This window comes from Symphalangus syndactylus, chromosome 18 (genome assembly GCF_028878055.3).
Source record: "Symphalangus syndactylus isolate Jambi chromosome 18, NHGRI_mSymSyn1-v2.1_pri, whole genome shotgun sequence".
Classification (NCBI taxonomy): Eukaryota; Metazoa; Chordata; class Mammalia; order Primates; family Hylobatidae; genus Symphalangus; species Symphalangus syndactylus.
In genome coordinates, this window is record NC_072440.2 from 96716290 (window position 1) to 96742660 (window position 26371).

Below are 26371 nucleotides of genomic sequence, written 5' to 3' on the forward strand. Positions count from 1 at the left end.
CCGACTTCTATTTCCAGTTCTACCCACTAGGCCATGTGAATATGCATTCCTCTAAACTCAGCTTTCTCTCTCATAAAACAAGGCATGAACAAGGTGATTAGAAAGTTCCCCTCCATTCTAATATTTAAATGTCTGAAATTCAGTCTTTGCTGTCACATCAATTAAAAGTTCATTTCTAAACGAGTGATTAATGTGCGTGAAGACTGCACAGAGCTGTCATCACATAGCTTTGAGTTTGGTTATAGTAGTTCTAGGACATCTCCAAAGCAAGTGGTCTAGAGATAAGTGAAAGACTGGTATCCTCATAATCATTTCACAGAAACTCTAAACTCAAATATATAAGATAATGGTTTTCTCACCACAGCTTTTATCTGTTTATATATAGTTTCACTCAAGGTTTTTCAATGCTAAAAGGTTTGAAAACCATCATGTAAGAAATTATAACACTCTGTGCTCTTAAGGAAACTCTCGGACAAGAATAATTTCCCCCAAAAAACCTTATAGACTAAGAGTCAAAAGGGACAAAGCAACAATTCAATTATACGTATTTACATTTTCCCCTTTCCTTCTGATATTTTAGGCAAGAGCCAGTGTTTAAGAAAATATATTCCAGGGCCAGGCATGGTGGCTGACGCCTATAATCCCCGCACTTTCAGAGGCCAAGGTGAGTAGATCACTTGAGCTCAGGAGTTCGCGACCACCCTGGGCAACATGGTGAAACCCTGTCTCTACAAAAGAAATACAAAAAAATTAGTCAGGCATGGTGGCGTGTGCCCGTAGTCCCAGCTACCTGGGGGGCTGAGGTGAGAGGATTGAGGCGAGAGGATTGCTTGAGCTTAGGAGGTTGAGGTTGCAGTGAGCTGTGTTCACGCCACTGGATTCCAGGCTGGTGACAAAGCAAGACCCTGTCTCAAAAACAAAAACAAACAAACAAACAAACAAAAAAAACCCTGAGCTTAAGTTTGATTTTAAGACCTGTAGGGACAGTAGATTAGTTCTACTTTAATGGGTATGCATCATCTGGAAAGAAAGGTTCATAAAAAGAAGATACATTTTCACTGTCACCATCACATCAGTCATCAATCCTTAGATACAGAAGCTTTACTGACTCCCTCAAAACTTCCATGCTTCCAAACTAACCAAGCAGTTCTTTCACGTTGGGATCATCCAATTTCCCTTCATGTTCCAACTCTCCTCTAGCTTCAATATACACACAGACAACCTTAACCATCTGAAAACCTACTTTTAGAATATTCCCAAGTGGTTCCATGTAAGTCCTCTGCCAGATTCACATACCCATAAATTCTACTTCATAAGCCTATACTGTTCTTAAAAAAGAAATAGAAAAAAATATATCAATATAACTTTAAAATAAGACACAAACCTTCATGAAAATATAGTCATCAAATTTATTTTCATTGGGATGCCATTTTTTGAAGAATTCCTAAGACTAATGTTTCTTGACATGCAAGAGTTAGCATTAATAGCTTACGTTACTATAAATACTGCTGCTTGGAAGCAGTACAACTGTTTTAGAGTTTTAAGACTACAGACTTTCATTACTCAAATCTTATTCAGTAAATGTAAAAATCAGAAGGTTCTGAACAGCTGGTTAGGAAGGTAGCCAAGATGCAGGAAAGATGTCTGCGCCTCCTTTTCAAGGGCAGCCAACTCTTGAACAGTAGGTGCCAAAATATCCACATGGCCTTTATAGCTTCCACCTGCATCACACACAAATAACAAAGTAATGTAAATGACACGCTTGAAATAACTTGTCAGCAATACTTTGGCTCAATTATATCACTTTAAACATTGCTTGTAGCAATAAAATGTACTACTGGGCAAGTTATCTCCAGAATTTTGACTTTAAAAAATTGTTAAATCAATTATTTCAATATAAATAAATAATTAGGCCTCACTAACAGCTGTCTCAATACCCCTACCCACCCTTGGCTTGGAAACAATTAGTTAGGCCTGAGTCTTACAACTTTTCAGGAACAAGCTAACAAAAGGGCATCCCAGGCAGAGGAAATAATATGCTGAATTACCACCTGAATTAAGTCAAAGGCTTCTGATTCCTTGTTCAAAATCACCTATTATGCTCGTTTCCTAATAATTCCACAAAATGTTCAACTACTCTTATGATATTAATACTTCAAGAGAAAAAGCTAAGCTGAAGTCTTTCATTCACATAAAGATGACACAATTTAAAAATGCTACAAGGCAGGTATGGACAAAGTACTATGAGGGTAATAAGGAGGGAATGATTAACATGCTAAAAATATACTCCTAACCTAATGAAATGAAACTACTGCTTTCCCAAACTGAAGTTCAAAACAGTTACATTTACATTTAAAATTGTATTTAAAATAATTCAAAGCTTACCACCAGCAGCCCTTTTTTGACCGTAGGTAACTTTCCCATCAAATTCATCCACTGGTACCTTTATATCTGGCTCAACCTGAGAAATGGTACAGTTCAGGTGTTCTTCTATCTCAGATAGTAACTAAGTAAGGGAGAGAAAATTTCCAAATAAAAATTTCATTTAGAAAGAGTTGTATTTTATCATCATTAAATAAAGCTGGAAAGGCCAGAATGCTTGGTATAAATGGAAGTCAGATTTCTGAAGAGAGAAATTCACAACTTACAATTAACAAAGTGCAGATAACATTATAACCAACTACGACTTTCCCTTATAAGTGACAAACAGATAAAAGCCAAGATATAATTTTTGAAGATAAATGCTTTCTATTTTACCATTTTAATACATTATCGGTGAGCCTAACTCGAAGACTTACCTGCATCTCGTTGTACCATATGGTACAGCCTCCATCTTCCTTGAGTCTTGTGTTATAACACCCTTTTCCACGGCTGCTACATACGTGGTACCAAACCTAAATTTAAAAAGGAAAAAATATTAACATGCACGGAGATAGAGACATGCTAAATATCTTATTCTAAATTTGTTTTTAAGTGTTTTCTGTCCTCAAGGCACTAGAAAGATAGATTATAGGTATGATATATCATCCAATTACTACTACTATTCAGTAGCTCATTGAATAAATAGGTCTTCTGAAAAAGTTCTTTTTGAGAATAATCCAAGTTTTCCTAAAATGGGTGTCAGATATCAAAAGGAATTCTCAGATAAAAGTAGGATGAAAAAGTAAATATTGATGCATACTATGTCAATATTAACATAAAAAATAAAGTTCAAAAGAAAAATAAGTTCAAATCTTTTATATAAGAGAATAATAAAGCAAATAACTTGTACAACTACTGAATTTTGGCAATGAGTATATGGGAGCTCTTTATGAATACAACTTTTCTATAAATTTGTAATTATATCAAAATAAATCTCCCCTCACCATGAAAAGTCTTCCATGGCACCATGCCAGAAAATTTTTAAATATTTTTTGGTGAAAATGAGTATAATAAAGCTAGTAGGAAAAATTATATTTTGCATTTTTCCTTTCTAAATTTCACCCTATTATTTGTCCATTCAATGAATACAGGAAAAAAGATGCCATTAAAAAGTTCATTTGTATTTCATATGCAGCTGAATTAAATTTAAATGGGAAACTCGAACTGCTTTTATTTCCAACATCTAAAATCACAACACACACAATGAATATAATAGAGCCCTACAAAGATTACCTTTTCTTTTTCTGTTGCCACCAGGGAAATTGCCAGACCCATCCTGAAAGATGTTAAAAGCCTTCTATTAGACTTTATTCATAAAGCATACAAGCTTAAAAATGGGGGAAAAAATTATAGAAGTACCTTTCAGCTCTTCCTACTCTGCCAATTCGATGTACGTAGTTTTGCTTTTCATCAGGCAGAGTGACATTTATAACTGTAAATAAAAACCATTATTAACAATTACCAGTAGTTTCTAAATGTTTCAAACATATTAGAAGGCTTTACTTTAGATTCCATAACAATCACACTGCAGGCATAAAAAGTTGCTTTTTACCATAAGGAACACCATGGATATCAATTCCTCTAGCAGCTACATCTGTGCAAATCAAGAATCTTACGTCTCCTTTCTAAAGAGAACAGAGAAGAAAGAAAGGAGTTTGTTAGTACATATACTAAACCATAAAAACAAATGCTATCCTTCCACTAAATGAGACCTCTAAAAACTCAAGTGTTACCATCAGATTAGAGGTCCACATACTCCTAATTTACCGGACCAAGTCTTGAAGTTTTATGTCATGATCTGCTGAAACATGACATTTAAGGTGATTAAATCAGAGAATGGGTTCATTTTTGCTTTTCTTTTTCTACTCAAAGATATCAAACTATTGCTAAAACTTGGCTTAATCTTTATAAATATCTTTAGAAATTGAAAAGAAAGATAAAACAGAATACAATGTACAGACATAAGCATTATCTTTACTTTTAAATTCAAATAAACCCAGAATACTAGATACTTTATCTGGAGGCTACACTTTTTGTAACAGACAAAATTCTCAAGGGGAGGAAAATGAGGGTAGGCCCCTGGTGCTCACCAAGAAATACAAATTAGCCTTTCAATGTCATTTGTGCCTCAAGGCACAGCAAAATTAGAGATCTGGGGGAGGGAAGAAGGGTATACTGACTTATGGTCCAGAAAAATGCCTACGGTCGAGAAGGGAAGTGCACATTCAAATGCGGCCATGCGATGTGTTTTCACATCTGCATCGATTATGCCCAGCATGGAAACATAAGCCAAAGTTCTTCAACCCAATACTTCCCATCTTTTTTCTTAGAAAATGATACTTATACTACACACTGGGGTCTATTAAATTAGTGAGACTGCTCGCAGGTAGAGAGGTTACTGATCTTTAGTTCTAAATGGCTCAAGCCCCACCCACCTACACCAAGAGCTATATGACCCATTCACATGTGTTGCAAGCATATAAGTGGAAAGGTCTGCCCCAAACAGTATCAAAATACCTTTAATTCTACACAGCCATATTCTGATACCTGTCTTAATTAATCTACAAATTAAGTTCCTTACGGCTATTGCTGGAGGCTATTTTTAAGGCATATAGACATGGCTTAACTATCCAATGATACTTCTCCTAAAAATATCTACCTGAAATAATTTAACTAAAATTTCTGAAATTGAAAATTCTTGTTATAGTAGTGTTGTGCTGATACAGAATGTATAATTTGCCATTTGAGTGTCAACAATGACTAATTCCTGTCATGATGATGACACATTAGTTAGGGTAGAAACATTTTGAAATTTCTAGGACAATAACTGCTTTAATAATATTAACTGGAACTGCTTAAAACTAGATATAACGCCCCTCTTAAGTATTAAGGAAACAATCAACTATATACCAGTACCTTAAATCTTTCCAAGTTCTGCTTTCTCTCATGAGGCTTTCTGTCACCATGAAGACAAACACATGAGAACTGGTGCCCTTTTTTATCAGGTCCTAGTGAAAAGCACATTAAGCATTTAACCTTGGAAAATCTTCTGCCTAAGACTACGTAAAAAAGCCAATAAAATTCAGACTACAATAGTGCCACACAATTACATAAAATTCTATGCCCCAACTTGCTATAAACCATGGTTAACACAATTTATGTCACAAATGAAGTACCATTAAAATGAACTCTATGGAGCATTAAAGTTGTCCCACTTTTAAGGGCATCTTAAGTTACCCTTCCCAATCTGTAGGCGGAGTGGATCAAGCAGTGTGCCAACTAAAATGCCTATGTGTACACCAGGAACCTCACTGTCCTCCATAAAGCTAAGACTCAAAAAGGCAAAAGAGATCATTCTTGGAGGAACCAAAATTAAGCATCATCAAGTTAATGTGCTTTCTAAAAGGCCATGCCCATAAGCCTGCTCTCTTCTCAAGGTATTTTAAGCAACATAGTTATCTAGTTTCACGGCCACAGAAGATTCAAAGCAGCGAACTGTAAAGATGGAGAGGTGCTATTTTAGAGGCAGGTGCAGTGGCAGCCAACCCCCCAAAAGAAAACTCTTCAAGTAGACACAGTAACAAAAAGAGTAACCACTGGGAGGTAACAAAATAACAATTATGCCATTTAACTATTCTCCAAGGTAAATTAAGTTCAGTAAGTACACTTGCAAATTCAAGGAAACAATACATTTTGAAAGATATCTATTCAAAATGAATAACACAAAAATTAATTATGCAGAGGTGAAATAACAGCTAACCAGAACTTCTAGAGGCATACAGCTGAGATTTTATTGCATCCTGAATTCAAGTGGTTTAGGGAAGTATCAAATACACACTATAACTCTCTGGTTAGGGTATGTGTGGAGGGGACAGGGATCCTTTGAACCCTTCTTTTAAACCCCTGTAATCTGGTATATGTATTGTTTGAGTGTTAGTAATGGTGTAGTAAACTTGTTTTCTAGGCAGAAGTAACATCTACATCCAGAATATTTAGGGAAAGAGGATCAAAGTAACTAAAGGGATATTATTACTACTTAATCAACAGTACTCCTTACTACATAATTAACTCCTCCATTCAAAACATAGACAGGAAGAAAATAAGTACTACAAAACAGTCACTGTAACAACCAAGCAAGTCTGTTTGCCAGGACTTGAAAAAAAAAAAATGTGTTACTTAAGTGCTCACTATAATGAACGGAGTAATGTATTCTTTATATGACTATTAGTTCAAATATTCTATATCCTTCTTGAGTTTTCTATTTCCTTGATGTACATCAGTTATAACAAGATGTGTCTTTCCTCAGTACAATAACGGGATTTGTATGTTACCTTGTATATCTGCCAATTTTTACTTTTTATGTTTTTCCAACATTTATATTTTCAAACATGTAGCAACACTGAAATAATTTTAACGATGAACAGTTGTATAGCCACCACCTAGATTCAACAATTAACATTTTATTATACTTGCTTTAACCACATATCTACCTACACCTGTATCCATCCATCAACTCATCTTTATATTTTTGTACATTTCAATGTAAATCGCAGACATCAGTACAGAGTTCAGCATGCATATAATTAACTAGAATTCAGTATTTGTTTAGTTTTTTCTTTTGAGGTAAAAGTTGTATTCAAGAAAATCTACAAATCTTAAGTAGATTTGCTGAGGAAGTCCCGTCAGGATACAGAACATCATTATCACACCAAAAAATACCCTCATATCCTTTCCCAGCCTATCCCCACTGCCACCCTTGTGGGGACTACTACTGTTTTGACATTTTTTCCATCATAGATTAGTTCTGACTTTTAAAAAATGTCATATAAATAGATTCATACAGTGTATATTCTCGTGTAAGAATTCTTTCACTTGGCATAAGGTTTCTGAGATTCATCCATCGTTGCTGTGCTTACTCAGCAAGGAAAAGTCTGTTCCTTTTCACTGCTGAGTAGTATTCCACTGTATTTCACACTTTATTTTATCCATTCTCCTACTGATGGACACTTGGTGTGTTTTCAGTTTTAGAATATTATAAATAAAGCTGCTATGGCCATTCTAGTATCTTTTTGTCAATATGTGTTTTCATTATCCTGGGTAAACATCTAGGAGTTTAATTGCTAGGCCATAAGACAGCATTTTTAGTTTTATAAAAGACTGCAAGACCCTTTGCTAAAGTGCTCATACCATTTTATATTCTCACCAACAATCTATTCTCACCAACTGTATGCACTTGCTCCATAGCCAAAATTCGGTGTTGTATTTTAGTTTAGCATGTACAATGGTATTATACTGTTATTTTATTTTGCATTTCCATAACAACTGATTGAGAATTTTTCCACGCTGGTTTATGATATAATTTGGCTGGGTCTCCACCCAAATCTCCTCTTGAATTGTAGTTCCCATAATCCCCACATATGGAAGGGACCTGGTAGGAGATAATGGAATCGTGAGGGTGGTTATCCTCATGCTGTTCTCGTGATAGTAATGGAGTTCTCATGAGATCTGATGGTTTTATAAGGGGCTTTTCCTACTTTGCTCAGCACTTCTCCTTCCTGCTGCCATGTGAAGAAGGACATGTTTGCTTCCGCAGCTCTGCAGAACTGTGAGTCAATTAAACCTCTTTCCTTTATAAATTACCCAGTCTCAGGCAGTTCTTCATAGCAGTGTAAGAACAGACTAATACAGTTTACATTCTCGAAGTTATAAGAAGCATAAAATCTGAACCCTTACACTTTCATTGTAGCTTGGATATTTTATTACATAGTGACTCTTTATTTCTAGTAATATTTGTCTTAAAGTATACTGCCACTCTTATTAATATAGCTAGACTGGCTTTCTTTGGGTTAATATTTTAGCTGACAAGTGCATAATATTTTTTCATTCCTTTTCCTTTCCATCTTTCCATGTCCTCAGATTTTGGGTATGCTCCATGTAAACAGCATATTGCTAGATTTCATCCAGTCCAACAATCCATGCTTTATAACATGGACCTTGTCCACTGATACTTACAATGTTTACTCATACATTCAGATTTTTCCAATGCTGATCTTATTCTATAATTTCTAACCATAATTTTTCTCATTTTATTCCCCTTCCTTTCTTGCTCTTGTTTAGGTTTTTTTTCCTCATTCCCCTTTCCCCATCTACTGGTTTAAAAGACATACATTCTATTATTTCAGTGATCACATTTAAAATTTTAAGACTAATAAATTACTTTATCCTTCTTCCATATGACATAAAACCCTTAGAATGCTGTGATTCAGGTTTACTGTAATGAAAATGTACCTATGTGGAAAATTCTCTCTTGTTTTTCCCAGGGCTTATCATATGGAAAAGTATTGAATAAGCATAGATACTTAAAACATGCCATCAACTGCTTTAAATTCTGTGCATATATTCTAGATTACATCAACTTGAGATTAATAATCTATTACAAGAGGAAATAAACACAATTTATTTCAAGTGAGAAAAAATTACCTCCTCCTTGTTGTATAAAGTACTGCTCCAAGTTATCACAGTCAATTTTGGTTCTACAGAAGATAATTGCTTGATCCATCTTATGTTCCTTGATTGCCCGGACAGCATACTCCCCTTTCAGGATTTTAATAGCTTCAGACCACATCTCTTGAATATTATAACAACAACAAAAACCAACAGAATTTCAATCTGAATTTGTCATGAATACACATAATTATAGTCACAGACTGACTGCTTAATTTTCCTAAAAAAGAATACCTGTTTTAATGAAAGTATTATATATAGATAAGGACAAGAAGTAAAGATAGAGTAAAACAGTGAGTTAATCCATTCATTCATTTATCTTTGTTTCTGTTAATATTTTTTATGCTACTTTATGGGGTATACAAACACCCATAACCATACCCCTTATGAGGGAACACACACATACACACGTACAAATTAACAGAAATACATACAGCAAAACTGTTCTTATCCCTCATGAAGAACAAATCATATTCTGCCTTGCATGAACTTCCCTAAACGCTCAATAAATGGTTTACACAATTATTTTAACTCCTTTTAAAAATAATTAATGTACTTTCTGAATCAATCTAAATACCGGAAAGTTCATACTTCACTCTACGCAGTAAAAACCTTAACACAAAAATCTAGTAATTTCTTAGTCACCATCCTCCAACTCTCTATTTCTCAGTGTGAAGCTGTGCTATAATTGTTACTCCTCAACCACTGAATGTAAGACTTTAATTCTGTGACCCAACATATTTCTACGGTCTCTCTGATCATCTCTAACTGTAGTCTAAACTAAGCAAAATGTTTGCAAGAAAAATATAAGAAGCAATAAAAACTGGAATTTTATAAAATGCATTCTCAAACAGTGGGATGACAGATTTTCAAAGTGTCTCTGCTCTTCTCCAACAATAAGGATAACTAAGTATGTGTCTTGTTAATTTAGAGCTACATATAAAACTGAGTTCAAATCTTTAATCAAGATTTCAGATAATTCACTATTTTGATATAGTTGAAAACCTGCCCGTGAATTCAACCATGAAGCAAGCAGAGACCGACCTTCACCAATGAATGATCCACCTGAAACATCTGATGTCAGACATGCAGCCCAATGGGTTTAAGATCCATTCTTCTAGGTTTTCTAAGCACCACCCTTGTATCATGATGTACCTTCCTATATTTTCAAAACACTATTTAACCTGAAACAAAGAGTCTCAGCTCTGCATAGAAGAATCTTCATGAAGTGGAATTTAATGTTAGGCTTTTTAAAAATTGATAAATATTTAATGGTATAGATTTTCAGTTTAAGAAGATGAAAAAGTTCTGGAGATGGATAGTGGTGATGACTGTACAACAATATGAATGTACTTAATGCCAATGAACTGTACACTAATAGTTAAAATGCGAAGCTTTATGTTATGTATATTCTACCACACACAAAAAAGTCAACAAACAACTATTTCAAAATCATTTTAGTATCTTTTGCAGAGCTATAGCTAAAGAAAGTTTTCTTTCTTATGCAATATTCCTGACATGAGAAACTTACATGATATTTCTTATGGAATTCAAGGTCAATATAAAATAACCTCTCTAGAAAAATTTGCTGTTTTCCTATGATCAATGAGAATTAGATAATCAAAAATATTTGTGGCTGGGTGCAGTGACTCACGCCTGTAATCCTAGCACTTTGTGAGGCCAAGGCAGGTTGATCATTTGAGGTCAGGAGTTCAAGACCAGCCTGGCCAACATGGTGAAACCTCATCTCTACTAAAAATACAAAAATTAGCCGGGTGGTAGCGGCACGTGCCTGTAATCCCAGCTACTCGGGAGGCTGAGGCAGGAGAACTGCTTGAGCCTGGGAGGCAGAGGTTGTGGTGAGCCGAAATCGCACCAGTGCACTCTAGTCTGGGTGAAAGAGTGAGACCCTGTCTCAAAAAAAAAATTGTGATTTAGATGCCAGGAGACTAACATCTAAATTCAATGATTAAGGCCAGCCATGGTGGCTCACGCCTGTAATCCCAGCACTTTCGGAGGTTGAGGTGGAAGGATCACCTGAGGTCAGGAGTTCAAGACCAGCCTGGCCAACATGGTGAAACCCCACCTCTACTAAAAATACAAAAAAATTAGCCAGGTATGGTGGTGGGTGATCCCAGCTACTTGGGAGGCTGAGGCAAGAGAACTGCTTGAACCCAGGTGGCGGAGGTTGCCTTGACTGAGATCATGCCATTGCACTCCAGCCTGGGTGACAAGAGAGAGACTCTGTCTCAAAAAATTAAAAAATTAAAAATAAATTCAATGATTCATATTCCTCTAAGTTGACTAATATCAGCTTTTTCCCCATTTCTTTTTTATTATTTTTGTTGCCTTTATTTCCAAATTTCCTGTTGTAATTTTGCAGGTCACCTCACATCCTTCATGAGAATAGGTAAGGTATAATTTCATTTTCAAAATCTTTCAACACGTTTGACTCTTTTAACTCACCTGGACTATTAGCACCAGGTCTTGTGTTATCTTTTGCATGTACATCATCAGTCTATCAAAAGCAAGGAATAAAAACAGGATAGAGGAGTGGTTAAATAATGACTCAGAATAGATGTCATTTTTTAAAAGGGAGAATTATATTTGTCTTTAGACTGCATTTCAGATATATGTCTTTATAATATAATCTGTAGGTAAAATCACTCTTTAGATTCAGAAAAACCTTTCATTAACTACAGATCTAAGACCACTTTTAAAGGTAATAATAATAATGAAAATGTGGTTTCTAAAATATTGTATATTTATAATAAACATAACCTTACTAATAAAGGCAAATCTAATCACAGTGAAGAAAGTGACAAGATGACCACATGAAATTGATTTTTAGAACAAAGTACATCAAGAGGACAGAGATGAGGGCTCCTACTAAAATACTACTAAAAATGGAAATCATTGTGATTGAAATTAGCTATATGTTATTTACTTATAAAAACTGTATCAAGGAAGCTGATCACAAAAGTAATATTATGAAGAGAGAAAAATACAAGATGGAGTCCATCACTTATTCAGTGCTTTTTAAAGGTCTAAGGGTCTACGATGTATTGGACTTTTCTCTGATACAATAACTGATTGCCTTAAGCATCACTAAGAGCCCAAGGCTGACCTAGTTTATAAATTGCTGTATTTTACATAAATGTTAGTATATTATAAACCACTTACTCTAATGTGGTTTTTTCCAAGCCTTTCCCAGAGTCTGTCAGTTTTGGGATTTACTGGGACAACAACATGGTGTACAGTATCTGGAACAGAATCTTCTCCTTTTAAGTCAACCCACGTAGGAAAATGCATTATCTTCTCAGACAGTTTCTTCACATCGAAAGAATGCAAAGTGGCAGAGCAAACAATCACCTAAGAAGAGGAAACTCCAAATTGAGATGAACTTTTATAATAATAATTATTAAATCACACAAGCACTGATATGAAACACAAAGTGTGCTAGCCTGGACTCCAAAGACAAGTTCAACACCTTACTCTATGTAGCGACAACTAGAGGTATGACTTTGGGCAGGTTAACCTCTCTGAGGTTCAGTCCCCTCACTGTCACATAGAAATCATGCCATCTCTTCCTCAAGTTCCTATAAAAACTAAGTAAAATGAGACATTTTTGTAAGCCAAAAATCCTATATTACTATCTGTCCCCTTCTCTCAAAAGCTTGTCCTTCTTAAACGTTTCCTAAGAAAGAAGGATATAACTACAGAGAAGACGACAATTTTTCAATAGCTGAAGTGATTTTTCCTTCAAACAGGAAGCAGTACTAATAATCTGGAATACAAACCCTAAATGTTCTATAGGACAAAGTAACTAAGAATTTTTACTTATAGTTTTCTGCAACACCCAAGTAATTTCCTCAAATTTCCTTCTATTTCTAAAAGCAGCTTTTAAGACTGTTACCTTTGAGTATACTATTTCGTCCAGTAACAAAAAGAAAACATTTTACATAGTAATAAACTTAATGAGAGGGGACCAAACAAAAACCCTTTGACCCTGCTCATAAGCATTAATGATGGCAGCGACAGGCCGTCAAGAGTGGCTGCTGCCATCATGCTGGCTGCAGTGGGGAGACATGAGCAGCGGCAGCAAGAGCGGCTGCAGGAGCTGCAGTGGTGGTGGTGGGTTGCCTGTGCCCCGCATCCCCAAGGCAGCTGACTGGGCCACCCCAACCTTCACGAAGCTGGGCAGGACCCACTCCCAGGCCCAGTCTCCACCACTCTGGACCCCGGCCCCGTGTTGCTGCTCTTGCCTGCCACCGCTGCAGGAAGGGCACACAGAGGAGGCAGACAGTCCCCAGAGTCCACCCCTGGGAGGACCCTGGAGCCCACTGCCCTGGGAGTCACCTCAATGGGGCTGGGCCGAGTCGCCTGCCAGAGGGGGAGCAGGGAGGTTGGGCACAGAAGGGCAGACAGAGAGGAGCCCTGAGATGGAGCTGGGCCCAGGGTGCTGGTGGGAGCCAGGAGCAGGCAGGAGCCCCACCATCCCAGGCATGGCAGCAGCTGCCCGAGTTATGTCTGCACTCGGGGGCCCCTAAAAGGCCCTCCCTTGCCCCCACAGGTTCGGAGATATCTGCTTCCACTGCCTGGCCTCTCCCTGCTGTCAACACCCACTCCGATCACAGAACAAAGTTAAGGCTGAGCTTGGGCGCTGTCACAACCCAGCTGGGTGTGCACACTTGAGGTAGCACTGATACACCAACTCCCTGCCGCTTTGGCCTCCTCCAGCCTTTGGGCGCCAGCAAACACGGAAGGAAGGCCAAGGCAGGGTGAGGATGGCCCAGTGCTGGCCTGCAGGTGTCCCTTGGCATGAACAGCCTGGGCACCATGAACAGCGGCAGGAGGCAGACAGGCTCCTGGGCTTAGAAGGGGGGCTAGTCCCCGGTGAAGCCCCACCTTCAACTGGGGAAGACCTGAAGCCTGGGGGCCAGGCCACCAGCCCCAGAGAGCCAGTGCCCATGCCAGCGCCTGGAGCTACCCGCCCTGCTGCAGCCAGTGTGCCTGGCTGTGTGCAGTGGCCAGACCTCACATTCACTCATACACCCCTCGCCACTCTGCGCCTGGCTCACCCTTGGAGGGCATGGGGTCCAGGCTGGTAGTGAGAGCTGAGCACAGCCTGCCAGGCCAAGTGGGCGGAACTGAGCAAAACCCGGGCAAGGGCACCACTGGCTGCAGCGGTTTCCAGCCAGAAAAGCAACACCCTCTAGGATCCTGTAACATTAATACATAATAATTGTTTACATGTATTTTAAGATGCACTGATAAATTTTATACCTGAAGTCTTTTTCCATCAGAGGTAACCTGAGGAATCTGATTGTGCATCCTATTTATAAAATCAGAATAACCTTGAGAAAGAAGCCCATCCTGCATGAGAAGCAAAGAATAAATTAAGTTTTTAATCAGTATAGAAAAAAACGTAAGTTTTAATCAGTATCAAAAATCTTTTTTCTAAATCAAACAAAATATAAGGAAACTAATTCATACATATACATAGTCCTATATTTTCAAAATTATTTTGTTGGATAAAGATAAATTATAAATTCAATTTTAAGTTCCTTGTGACTCAAATATGAAAAAGTGACAATAAACAATCCAAAACCATAATCTAATAATCTAGAATGAAAATTCCAATCAACGGCTTCTAACATACATCCCTCAATAGACTTTTCATATAAAAAATTAAAAATCCTCAGTGCTGAGGAACTAGGTAACTCAACCTGAAAATGATTTGGAAGTATGTCTAAGAGCCTCAAACACATTTATGTCCTTCCAGATGGTCTACATTTTTTATCTCTGACACAAGGAACAAATTTATAGTATGTAGAAAATGTATGTACAAACAAAGCTGGTGATTTGGAGCAAAAATCAAACATACCTACATACCTAGTAATAAGAGTAATTAAATATACCATGAAGTAGCCATATAATAGACCACTAGAGAGCATTTATAAATTATTTACAATTACAGGAAATATTTATGATATTACATTTTTAAAATTTTTCCCAGATTCATTAAGAAAATGTGGCATATATACACCATGGAATACTATGCAGCCATAAAAAATGATGAGTTCATGTCCTTTGTAGGGACATGGATGAAACTGGAAATCATCATTCTCAGTAAACTATCACAAGGACAAAAGACCAAACACCACATGTTCTCACTCATAGGTGGGAATTGAACAATGAGAACACATGGACACAGGAAGGGGAACATCACACTCCGGGGACTGTTGTGGAGTAGGGGAAGGGGGAAGGGACAGCATTAGGAGATATACCTAATGCTAAATGAGGAGTTAATGGGTGCAGCACACCAACATGGCACATGTATACATATGTAACAAGCCTGCACATTGTGCACATGTGCCCTAAAACTTAAAGCATAATAATAAAATAAAATTAAACATTTTTTCCCAGATTCCTCATATCTTGATTTCAACTATATAAAATAATATATAAATAAAGAGTATATGAAAATATACCAAACTGATAACAATGATTATCTCTAGGTAGTAGGATCATGACTGAATTATATTTCTTCTTCATTTTATATATTTTATCTCAAAAAATATAAGTAAACTTTTAAAAAAGCATGATTATATTTCAACATACAGCTTCATCCAGGACCAGGAATCTAACTTGAGATAAGTTCAGTTTTCCAGTTGACACCAAGTCATCTAGTCTTCCTGGAGTACCTACAACTATATCGACCTGAAAAACAGAAAACCAACCACTTAATGAAAACTAAAGAAACAGTATAATTACCTTAAAATAGCAACCAATAACTGTCTTTTTAATAAAAACATGCACATTGAAGTAGTCAGTCAACTCTAAATTTATAAAAAAAAAAAAAGAGTTACAGATAATGCCATATGTTAAACTGATATTTGGTTTGAAATTAACGTGAAGATTTTCGTATTTTGACCAAAATTGATTTTGACATCCTTAACTGATATACATTCTAATGTATAAAATTTATATTTTCCAAGCAAACATCAGATGAATTTACTGGAACTCAATGGAACCTAGAGCTCAAGTCCCAGTTCCACCACTACTCTGCTCTGTGACCTTAATTTATTTAATCTCCTCTAGTACCAATTTTCCCATTTCTGAATTGGGGGAATACCTTCTCCTTTTCAAGATGGTTGTGATAATTAAGAGACAAGATGCGTAAGGCACTAAATGCAGAGTGTCCCAGGTGCTCAATAAATTTGGTTATAGTTAATAGTAATGGTGATCAGACTGTCCAGGAAAACACTAATAGTTACTATTTGTCAAGTGCTTATAATGAACAGGCACTCTGCGAAATGTTTTACAAGTACGTTTTATTTCCTGTTACCACTAAGGTAAATACTACTATAATTATCCCTATTCAATGAGAAAATGGAAGTTTAGAATACTAAATAAAATTTTCAAACATACATAGAAGAGAACAGTGAGCCTCGGTGCCAGTACAAACAGTTAACATTTTGCATTCTCCCACACACATCTTGTAGTCAAGTCCATAGGTATGGTGATTAGACACATAGGTTTCAGAGTAAAATTCTACCTATGAGTTGTACGATCTTAGGTAAGTTACTTAATATTTGATATAAGCCCTCTTCCTAATCTGTAAAAATGGGGAAGAGTACCATCTCAGAGGATTATTGTAAGTACTGAGTAAGAACATGTTATGTTTTTAGTATAGTGCCTGACCAATTTCTAGAAAGCAGTCAATAAAGATGAGGTATTTTTAAAGTCTGTATATGGGCCGGCGTGGTGGCTCACACCTGTAATCCTAGCACTTTGGGAGGCCAACGCAGGCAGATTGCCTGAGCTCAGGAGTTCCAGACCAGCCTGGGCAAAATGGTGAAACCCTGTCTCTACTAAAATACAAAAAAAAAAAAAAAAATTAGCTGGGCATGGCGGCGTGCACCTCTAGTCCCAGCTACTCAGGAGGCTGAGGCAGGAGAATTGCTTGAACTCGGGAGGCAGACGTTGCGGTGAGCCGAGATCACGCCACTGCACTCCAGCCTGGGCGACAGAATGAGACTCCATCTCCAAAATAAATAAATAAATAAATAAAAATAAATAAAGTGTGTATATGATGTACTTATGTGAGCACAAATAAGGTATTACATAAGATCATTCAGTAAAGTAGACAATTCAAAACCTCTACTCTTTAATTGACAGGCATTAAAAAACATCAATTCCATTCTTTTTTACCTGTTTTCTCCACCCTGTACTAAAAATACAGGTTTCTATTAGCAAAGTTATTCCTCTAGTTCCATTACTTCAATATCTCACCCCTCGAATAAACAGAACATTGTGCTGAATGAACTTTTAACTTGATCCAATATGAGGCACTTATTATCCCATGAAAAACAAAGCAGACATTTCTGAAGCTATTGTTTCATCTGCACTAATAATTACAAGTAAGTTCAACCTAGAAAATATTGTCTGAAAATGTGAAGATAAAATCTGTCCAATGTATTAGGAATCTACTATGTGCCAAACACTGAGACAGGTGCTGTAAACAGCAGTGAACAAAATACCATCTGGTTCTATGACATCAGTTTAGTACAGTATTCTAACCACATGAGCTTCCACCTTCCTAATTTCAGCAGGTAAAGTGGGCATGAAGACAGACACAAGGCCTCTCAGGGTTTTGTTTTGTTTTTTTAAGTCAGTTAGATCAGAAAAGCCTGTGAGATATCTTTATTTATATGACCTCAATGGCACATGTTGCATAATATTGCAAGACTAAAGGATTAGAAAACTAAAATGCTTCTACTCTCTCACTGCCAAGCTGACTTCTGCCCCAGCATAAGACCCAACACAGGGCTAAGGCTGAACCAGAGTGTGGTAAAAGATAATAGAAGCAGAGAATGTAAGTCAGAGAGAAGAACAGAAAAAGATCATATTAGATCCCCTAAGAAGTAGAGTAGAATTGAATTCTGCAAAGAATGCTGTAGAATAACACTACCTTTCCAATTGCTTCAAGTTAGTACCAAATTTTGAGACATCCTGATGAAAGCAGATTTAATTCCCTAAAAGATCTATAAGCTTTAGGAAAATAGGAATTGAGAAACATATTATCTTATGGGAAAAATGGGTTTGAGGAAGCAAGACTGGGAATAAACTTATTAAATCTCTCTTACAACCACTAAAATAAAATAAAATGCACTAAATGTTTCAGCTCATTTTCTGCTGTTTTAACAGAATATCACAAAGTAGATAATTTATAAAGAAAAGAATATTTCTCACATTTCTGGAGGCTTGGGAAGTTCAAGAGCTTAGTTCCAGCAGCAACTAGTGAGGGTCATCCCATGGCAGAAGGGAGCAAGAAAGAGAGGAAAACGGGCCCAAACTCCTGCAATAACTAACCTGTTCCTACAGCAAAGGCATTAACCCATTCATGAGGACAAAGCCCTCGTAATCTAATCATCTGTTAAAGGCCCCCACCTTCCAATACTATTACATTGGCAATTAAATTTCAAAATGAGTTTTGGTGGGGACATTAAAACCACAGCACTAAATAAAAACATATCAAAGCAATATTACTCATCTTAGAACAGTATTAACAAGTATGGTAATATGATTCCTTGCTCTTAATATGGCATACCAGGTCAAATGTAAAGTCCACGTGGCACAAAATGTAGTTTGACAAGAGTACCAATGGAATTGGAGAAAGGACATACTTGCTTGTCATGACTCAATATCGGATAGTTTAGCTTTAATGATTAAATATTTAGGAAAGGAAATAAAAGAGAAATTTATAAGCTGTAAGTTATTTCACATACGAAAAATATTTCATGAAGTCCTACCTTCACAGAATTGATAAACAGTTAAAAATTTCCCAAACGTCGGCTGGGCGCAGTAGTTCACGCCGGTAATCCCAGCACTTTGGGAGGCCAGGGTGGGCGAATCACCTGAGGTCAGGAGTTCAAGACCAGCCTGGCCAACATGGTGAAACCCCATCTCTACTAAAAATACAAAAAAATTAGCCAACGTGGTGGTGGGTGCCTGTAATCCCAGCTAGTCAGGAGGCTGAGGGAGGAGAATTGCTTGAACCCAAGAGGCAGAGGTTGCAGTGAGCCGAGAACATGCCAGGCAGGAGAATTGCTTGAACCCAAGAGGCAGAGGTTGCAGCGAGCCGAGAACATGCCATGGCACTCCGGCCTGGGCAACAAGAGTGAAACTCCTTCTCAAAAAAAAAAAAAAAAAAATTTCTTAACTTCTTCTCCAATAGTGGAGATCACTGGAGATCACATCCTCTTAGCTTTGTCCTTCGTAATAGCATGGCTGAGCACACCCTTTGCGACTTCCCCTTACACATAACTGAACCCATCTCTCTCCTCACTAGAACTATTACCCACTGTCTTATCATTATTCATCCTTCCCAAGGGTCACTGCAGGAACTTCTATCCTCTGCAATCTATTTTACCTCTACTTTTCTTCTTAACTCCAGTTTCTTCTTTTTCACTTATCTCCCCAAAAAGAATGACTCTTTACCCGTGAAGGCCAGAAGGAAATTCTCAAATGTTCAGAGGGTAAACAACAAAAAATCATGTATGCTGGACTTTTGCCTGAGAGGTCTGGGAGAGACTTCGTATACTTCCGGGAGAAGAAAAGGCACACTTGCAAGATGTCTTTGAACAAACATACTCTTCTGACCTTGCTCTAATTTCAGCCTCACTTAAATTTTCTTGAAACAAAACAGAGCTGTATTGCTAAAACGACAGCCCATGACATTATGTTTTAAAAATTAAAACTACAACTTACCCCATTTTCCAAAACAGAGAGCTGATCCCGGGCTGCAACACCTCCAATTATCAGAAGCTCCCTGAAATAAGTATCAAGATGATAATGTAAAAAAAAATAAATAAATAAATAAAATCTGCTTTACATTGTTTGATCTGCATCCATTTATTTTAGGTGGAAATTAAGGCTGAGAAAGGAATTGAGGGAAAAAGCCTACAATAAAACAAGTCTGGGGAAGGTGCGAAACAAAGCAGTTAAATCCCCGTAGCTGTATCCATTGCTGAAGTGTGGTAAAGTCATGAAAGAGAATGTGTGAGCTTGTAACATGGAAAAAATTATCCTCATCTACATATTCTTCTATATTAAGATAATTCAAGGTCCTTTAAAACCTGGTTTCAATCTGTGTTTTCAGATATATGTACTTGTATGTATATAAAATGCCCTGAAGGAATATACAAAGATCAATTTAAAACGTTGCCTCCAGAAAGGATAACTAGAAATTGGGGAATGGAGTGAAAGAAGACTCACTTTTCACAGTACCCTTTTGTGTTGGAATGTTTCTCATTTCAACAACTGGCCAACTGGCACTGGGACACATGGATGTGCACATGCAAAAGACTGAAGTTAAAACCCTTCCTCATGCCATACGCAGAAATTAACTCTAAATGTATCACAGACCTAAATGTAGAACCTAAACATAAAACTCAGAAGACAACACAAATAAAATTTTCATGACCTTGGGTTAGGCATAGTCTGCCTTAACTACAACATCAAAACACCATGACAAAAGAGAAAAATAGATGAATTGGATTTCATCAAAATTAAGACTTCCTAAGGATAGTATCAGGAGAGTAAAGGCCAGATGCAGTAGCTCACACCTATAATCCAGCACTTTGGGAGGTGGAGACACAGGATTGCTTGAGGCCAGGAGTTCGAGACCGGCCTGCACAACATAGCAAGACCATGTCTCCACAAAAAATAAAATCAGCCAAGCACTGTGGCACTTGCTTGCAGTCGCAGCTACTCTGGAGGCTTAGGTGGGAGGACTGCTTGAGCCCCAGAGTTCGAGGCTGCAGTGAGCTATGAGGCATCACTGTACTCCAGTCTAGATGACAGAGTGAGACCTCATCTCAAAAATAAAACCAAAACCAAAAAGAATCACCTGGAGGAGCTGCTTTTCTTAAAAAACAAACAAATACAAAAAGATTCTAATTCCCATTCTCTGGAAATTCTGATTCAGTGTATTCAGGGGAGGGAACCAATACATTTTATATTTTCAAATGAGGTCCTCAAGTTCCTAGGTTTGGACTATTGTCCTAAACTATCATTTTTTTCTCCAATAATACTTTTACTTTTATCCACATTTATAATCAGATGTATTTATCCCTATAAACTTGGCAGAAGGTAAACACACATACACATGATAATTTATGCTTGTATGCAAAGCACTGTCGGGTTGAGGAATATAGAAGAACCACCCCTGCTCTAAGGAATGTGAAACTGAGTTAGAAAGAGAAAAGCTTTGCATATGCAAAGCAAGAAACTTAAAGCAAGTATAGCTTTAAAAAGAAAAATTAAGAAAATTAAAAAGTAAGGAAAACTAACACATGACAGTATGTAAGGATCAGGGAAAGGCATGTACAGTCAGTGTATCAGAGGAGGGGCAGATGGCTGGGCTGGGACAGCCAGCTTAGCTTCATTCAAAGATCATGACTTCAGCTGGGTTTTAAGAAGAAACATGTCCATTTGTATCGAATACCAAACGAGTGGCCCATGACTTTACCATCTTAACCAAGCAATTGATTTTATTATTCATCTTCCCCTCTAACTTTTGTCTATAATCATGTTCATTTTTATACATAATCACAGCACAAAAATCAATTCATGCTAGCATTTTACATTCTTCCCAAATCCTTTTATAAACAGGTCCCTGAGTTTCTTACACTAAGCAGACGCCCTGGTTACATGCTATGCTCAAGGCGTTTATCCTATTTGTTTTGTTTCTCTCCCCTCCACACTATCCCCACACTTTCACACTCAATTCTGTGAAAGGAAGCTTAATTCTCATTGTTGAAGCCCTGGCCCCCAGCCTAAAACTTCACACATAGAAGGTAAATGAACATTTGCTGAATGAGGAACATGCATCAATCTTCAAAACAAAATTAGAAGTTATTTTACCTAGTACAATTTATCCCTAAATAAGTTTGTTCAACCTGTAAATAAGATCAGTATTAAAAAGACAGGCCTGCCTGGCACAGTGGCATGTGCCTGTAATCTCAGCTACTCGGGAGACTGAGGCGAGAGAGAGAATTCCTTGAGTCTAGGAGTTCAAGGCTACAGTGTAGGAAGATTGCACCTGTGAACAGCCACTCACTTCAGCCTGGGCAACATTGCGAGACTTCATATCAAAAAAATAAAATAAAACTTAAAAAAAAAAAAAAGACAGGCTTTTGTGACGTCAAAATATTCAAAGCTTCTGAAATTTGATAGTGGTGACAGTTACACACCTTTTGAATATACTAAAAACCAATGAATTGTACACTTTTTTTTTTTTTTTTTTTTGAGACAGAATCTTACTCTGTTGCCCAGGCTGGAGTGCAATGGTGCAATCTTGGCTCAATGCAACCTCTGCCTCCCGGGTTCAAGCAATTCTCATGCCTCGGCCTCCTGAGCAGCTGGGATTACAGGCCTCTGCCACCAAGCCCAGCTAATTTTTGTATTTTAGCAGAGACGGCGTTTTACCATGTTGGCTGGGCTGGTCTTGAACTCCTGACCTCAGGTGATCCACCCGCCTCGGCCCCCCAAAGTACTGGGAATACAGGCGTGAGTCACCGCACCTGGCCGAATTGTACACTTTCAAATAAGAGTTGCTGGTGTGTGGATGTTTCAAGTTTAAAAAGTAATTAAGGCAAAATTAACAAAAATCAAGTGTCAAATTGACTAACAGAGTGTATTACTTACATGGTATAGCCTTCTTCAAAGTCAAAGGGTTTGCTACTGAGCAAGGTCACTTAATTTATGGTATCCCTTCAATGGTAGGAAGAGTCTTATAGCTAGACAGTGACCAATCTGAATGCCCAAATGGAAGAAAGCCACCACCGTGATGCAGTCTAGAATAAACCTCGCTAAGTTTACTAACATGCTAGAAATAGAGTGGCACATTTTCTATACAGATTTAGGGAAGAAATAAATTTGACATTGAATGAAATGCTCTCTTCAAAAAATTGTTAGAGCCAGGCATGGTAGCTCATGCCTGTAATCCCTGCATTGTGGGAGGCTGAAGCAGGAGGATCACTTGCACCCAGGAGTTTGAGACTAGCCTAAGCAACACAGTAAAACCCTATCTCTACAAAGGTGGCAATGTGCCTGCAGTCCCAACTACTCAAGTGGGAAGATTGCTTGAGCCCAGGAGGTCAAGGTTGCAGTGAGCTACAATCATATCACTACACTCCAGCCTGAGTGACAGATTGAGATCCCCGTCTCAGAAAAAAAAAAAAAAAATTAGATTTTTACTCCAATGCTGTTTGACTAACCATGACTTTTCATGTAAGAGACATGGGAAAAAAAATCTCAATTTTAAAAAAATCATATTTATCATTTAGCAAACAAACAGGAGTTTTATATAAAAATTATTACAGTACATTTACACACACACGCGTATTATGTATACACACTGAATTTCTACTTCATTTTTCTCTACCTTATTCTTCTTCCAAAAAACTTCAAATCAAAAGACAATAAGCATTTCAGCACAAAAGGAAGATTTACCTTAACTTAGGATTATCAATATATTTCTTAAACTGCTTGATGTTATTCAAAGTTTGTTCAGCTAACTCCCGGGACGGTTCAACAATGAGAGCTTTTGGAGCATTGGGGAGAAACTTTGTTTGTGTCACCTGTGCATTACCTTAGAGAATAAAAAAGATGAGAACACATTCAAATCACACTTTATAATACTGTTACTTATAAAACGTTAGGACGGATATTCTAATATCAACATTTTACATAATAATTGTCAAAAAGTAGAGAAGACAGTCAAACAAAATAAAGCTTAGATTTCTAAAACAAACTAAGGCTACTTTAAAACTATTTGGGCCGGTGGGGTGACTGACACCTGCAATCCTAGCACTTTGGGCGGCCCAAGGTGGGACGATCACTTGAGCCCAGGTATTCAAGGCTGCAGTGAGCTATGATGGCGCCACTGCACTCCAGCCTGGGTGACACAGCGAGATCTCCTCTCTTAAAACAACAACAAAAATCTACTTGGAATAATTCTAATTGATTGATATGTCTAAAAAAATGACTTGCTTTGTGACAAACAGGTTATGAAATATACTTTAAATATTAGATACACAATGGATAAGAGTATAAACTTTGAAGTCAGACCACATAGATTTGAATTCAGTTCTACCACTTATTTGCTCTGTGACCTTGGGCAAGTCACTTAAAGTCCCTATTCTTTAGGTTGTCTGTAAACTGGGAAAACTACTACTTTATAGGGTTGTTGTGAAGACTAAACCATGTAAAGCACTTAACGTGGTGCCCTGGCACTGAAGAAGCACACATTCTATAAATATTAGATATCATTACCATTATGAATGGGATCCCAAAATGCCTACACTGAAACCAAATACTTAAGAGTTTATGAATTAGGTTTTAAAAATGAATTTTACTGGTGTGTTAAATAAAGATGTGTGACTAAACCAGCAAGGAAAGTGTATGTAACTCACTATGCGAAGGCTTACTTACTGGAGTTCTCACCAATTATTTTCACTATTCTAGAAATCCTTACTCTTGCAGGTGTAATACCTGAGTGCTGCGATTTGACAATGTAACCATCCGGTGCCTTGGAAAGAGCAACAAAGCCATCTTTTGGTGGAAACTTAAATTCCTCTTCACCAAAGTTAAATTTCAGTTCAGCATTCTAGCATTGAATAAAAGAGAAAATTAAAATTCTTACCCTAACTGAAAACCATCGTATACAAAATAATGAAGAGCAAGCAGCTTACAACCACAGCAAATTTTTTCTAACTAGATTCTTGATTACCTTCAAAACACAGGCAGGAAAGAGGGCTTGGTTTTTCATATGTGGTGGTATTTCAAATGCCAGACCAAGATCTTTTCCTTAAAAAACAGAAAAGAGAGAAAGAGAGAGATTAGAACAATCAGAAAAGACCTTCCTCATGCTGACAATGTCAAATCTACCAGCTTACCTGCATTCATGCCTCTCTCCTGTCACTATGGATAAACTGTGTTGCCTAAGGCCAGCTTCTTCATTTTTTTACTTTACTCCTGAAACTGTCACCTCTACCCCTCTATATTTTTCATTATTCCCTGTCTACAAGTTCATTTCCATTAGACATTCCAAAGCATATAAACATACTCTCACAGTAAAACACATAAGAAAACCTCCCTTGAACTCACCTCTCCCTCCATTTACCTTCCATTTTTCTTCTCCCTTTTGTAGTGAAACTCCGATTTCCATTTACACTGTATCCACTTCCTTTCATTTCATTCTCTATTGAACTGGCTCCTTATTAGGAGGCTCCCCACCCTCACCCCTTTGCTCCACCAAAACAGCTCTCTAATGCTTTCCACTTGTCAAATGCAGCAGTTAATGCACATTCTTCATCTTGCTAGACTAGACCCATCTGCAGTACTGGACACAGTGATTGCTCCCTGATCCTTCAAACACTTCCTTCACTGGGACTGCAGGACCCATGCTTTCTTGGTTCTCCTCCTGGCCTTCCTCCTCATTCCCCTCTGCTGGATTCTCCTCAATTTGCTGACCCCTAACCACAGGAACCCAGGCCTCAGATCTCTTCTCTTTAACTACCCTCATTCCCTAGGTAATCTCACCCCACCCTCCAGTGTGTCTTCAACAAAGCAGCCAGAATGGTACTGTTAAACTAAAGACAGATGATGCCACTCCTCTGCTCAAAACTCTCATGGCTTTCCATTTCACTCAAAATGAAAACCAAAGTTTAGATCATGGCCCATATGGCTCTCCATGGCCTGGCCTCACCACCTCACTGATCTAACATAAAGATAAGTCCTTTATCCCCAGAGCGCTCTAGATCCAGTGGCTTCCTCACTGTGACTCAGACATCTCAAGCACACTTCCATCTCAGGGCACCCACATTTACTATTCCCTCGGTCTGAAATGCTCTTTGAAGAAATCTGCATGGCCTACCACCCAACTCATTCGGATCTCTACTTAAATGTCACCTTATCAAGCCTTCTGACTGCTCTACACAAAAGCACAAACCCCCAAACCGCTATGACTCTCCACTTCCTTCCGCTGCTTTATACCCTCCTTCACAGCACTTACTACCACCTAACATGGTATTATATGTCTGTCTTTCACCACTAGTGTGTAAGCCCCAAATGTCTATTCCATTTTCTTCTGTGCCTCCAGTACTTACCAGGGTACATCATACATAGCCAATGCTCAATAAATATTTGTTCAAGTGAAGGCAGGGAGGGAGGGACAGGGATTTGAAAAAGAGGGTGGGGAGATTTTTAAAAATCACAATTATTGAATATCATATATCTTTTCACTACTAAGATCCATATAGAGCTTACCATTTTTGGAGAACTTGACATGTCCTTTATCTATATCTAGGTAACATCCAATGGTATCATGCATAGTGAATTCCTGGAACACCAGAAAGTCAAATGCCATTAATAG

At 37.6% G+C, this 26371-nt stretch overlaps 1 protein-coding gene across 1 annotated transcript in view; it reads right to left on the minus strand.

Annotated features, from left to right (window-relative positions):
- Window positions 1-1395: 1395 nt before the first annotated feature.
- The window catches only part of DDX1 (DEAD-box helicase 1), a 37927-nt gene continuing 12951 nt past the window's right edge, over window positions 1396-26371 (minus strand). Inside the window, exons 10-26 of the mRNA XM_055252102.2 lie at window positions 26266-26338; window positions 24728-24804; window positions 24490-24604; window positions 23449-23587; window positions 19702-19762; window positions 15550-15648; window positions 14212-14301; window positions 12109-12297; window positions 11392-11443; window positions 8902-9048; window positions 5338-5429; window positions 3974-4046; window positions 3781-3853; window positions 3655-3697; window positions 2799-2894; window positions 2386-2506; window positions 1396-1721 (exon numbers count right to left, since the gene is read on the minus strand). Coding sequence (XP_055108077.1) covers window positions 1591-1721; window positions 2386-2506; window positions 2799-2894; window positions 3655-3697; window positions 3781-3853; window positions 3974-4046; window positions 5338-5429; window positions 8902-9048; window positions 11392-11443; window positions 12109-12297; window positions 14212-14301; window positions 15550-15648; window positions 19702-19762; window positions 23449-23587; window positions 24490-24604; window positions 24728-24804; window positions 26266-26338 — 1671 coding nt within the window. The 3' untranslated portion in view covers window positions 1396-1590. The remainder of the gene's footprint in view (window positions 1722-2385; window positions 2507-2798; window positions 2895-3654; window positions 3698-3780; window positions 3854-3973; window positions 4047-5337; window positions 5430-8901; window positions 9049-11391; window positions 11444-12108; window positions 12298-14211; window positions 14302-15549; window positions 15649-19701; window positions 19763-23448; window positions 23588-24489; window positions 24605-24727; window positions 24805-26265; window positions 26339-26371) is intronic.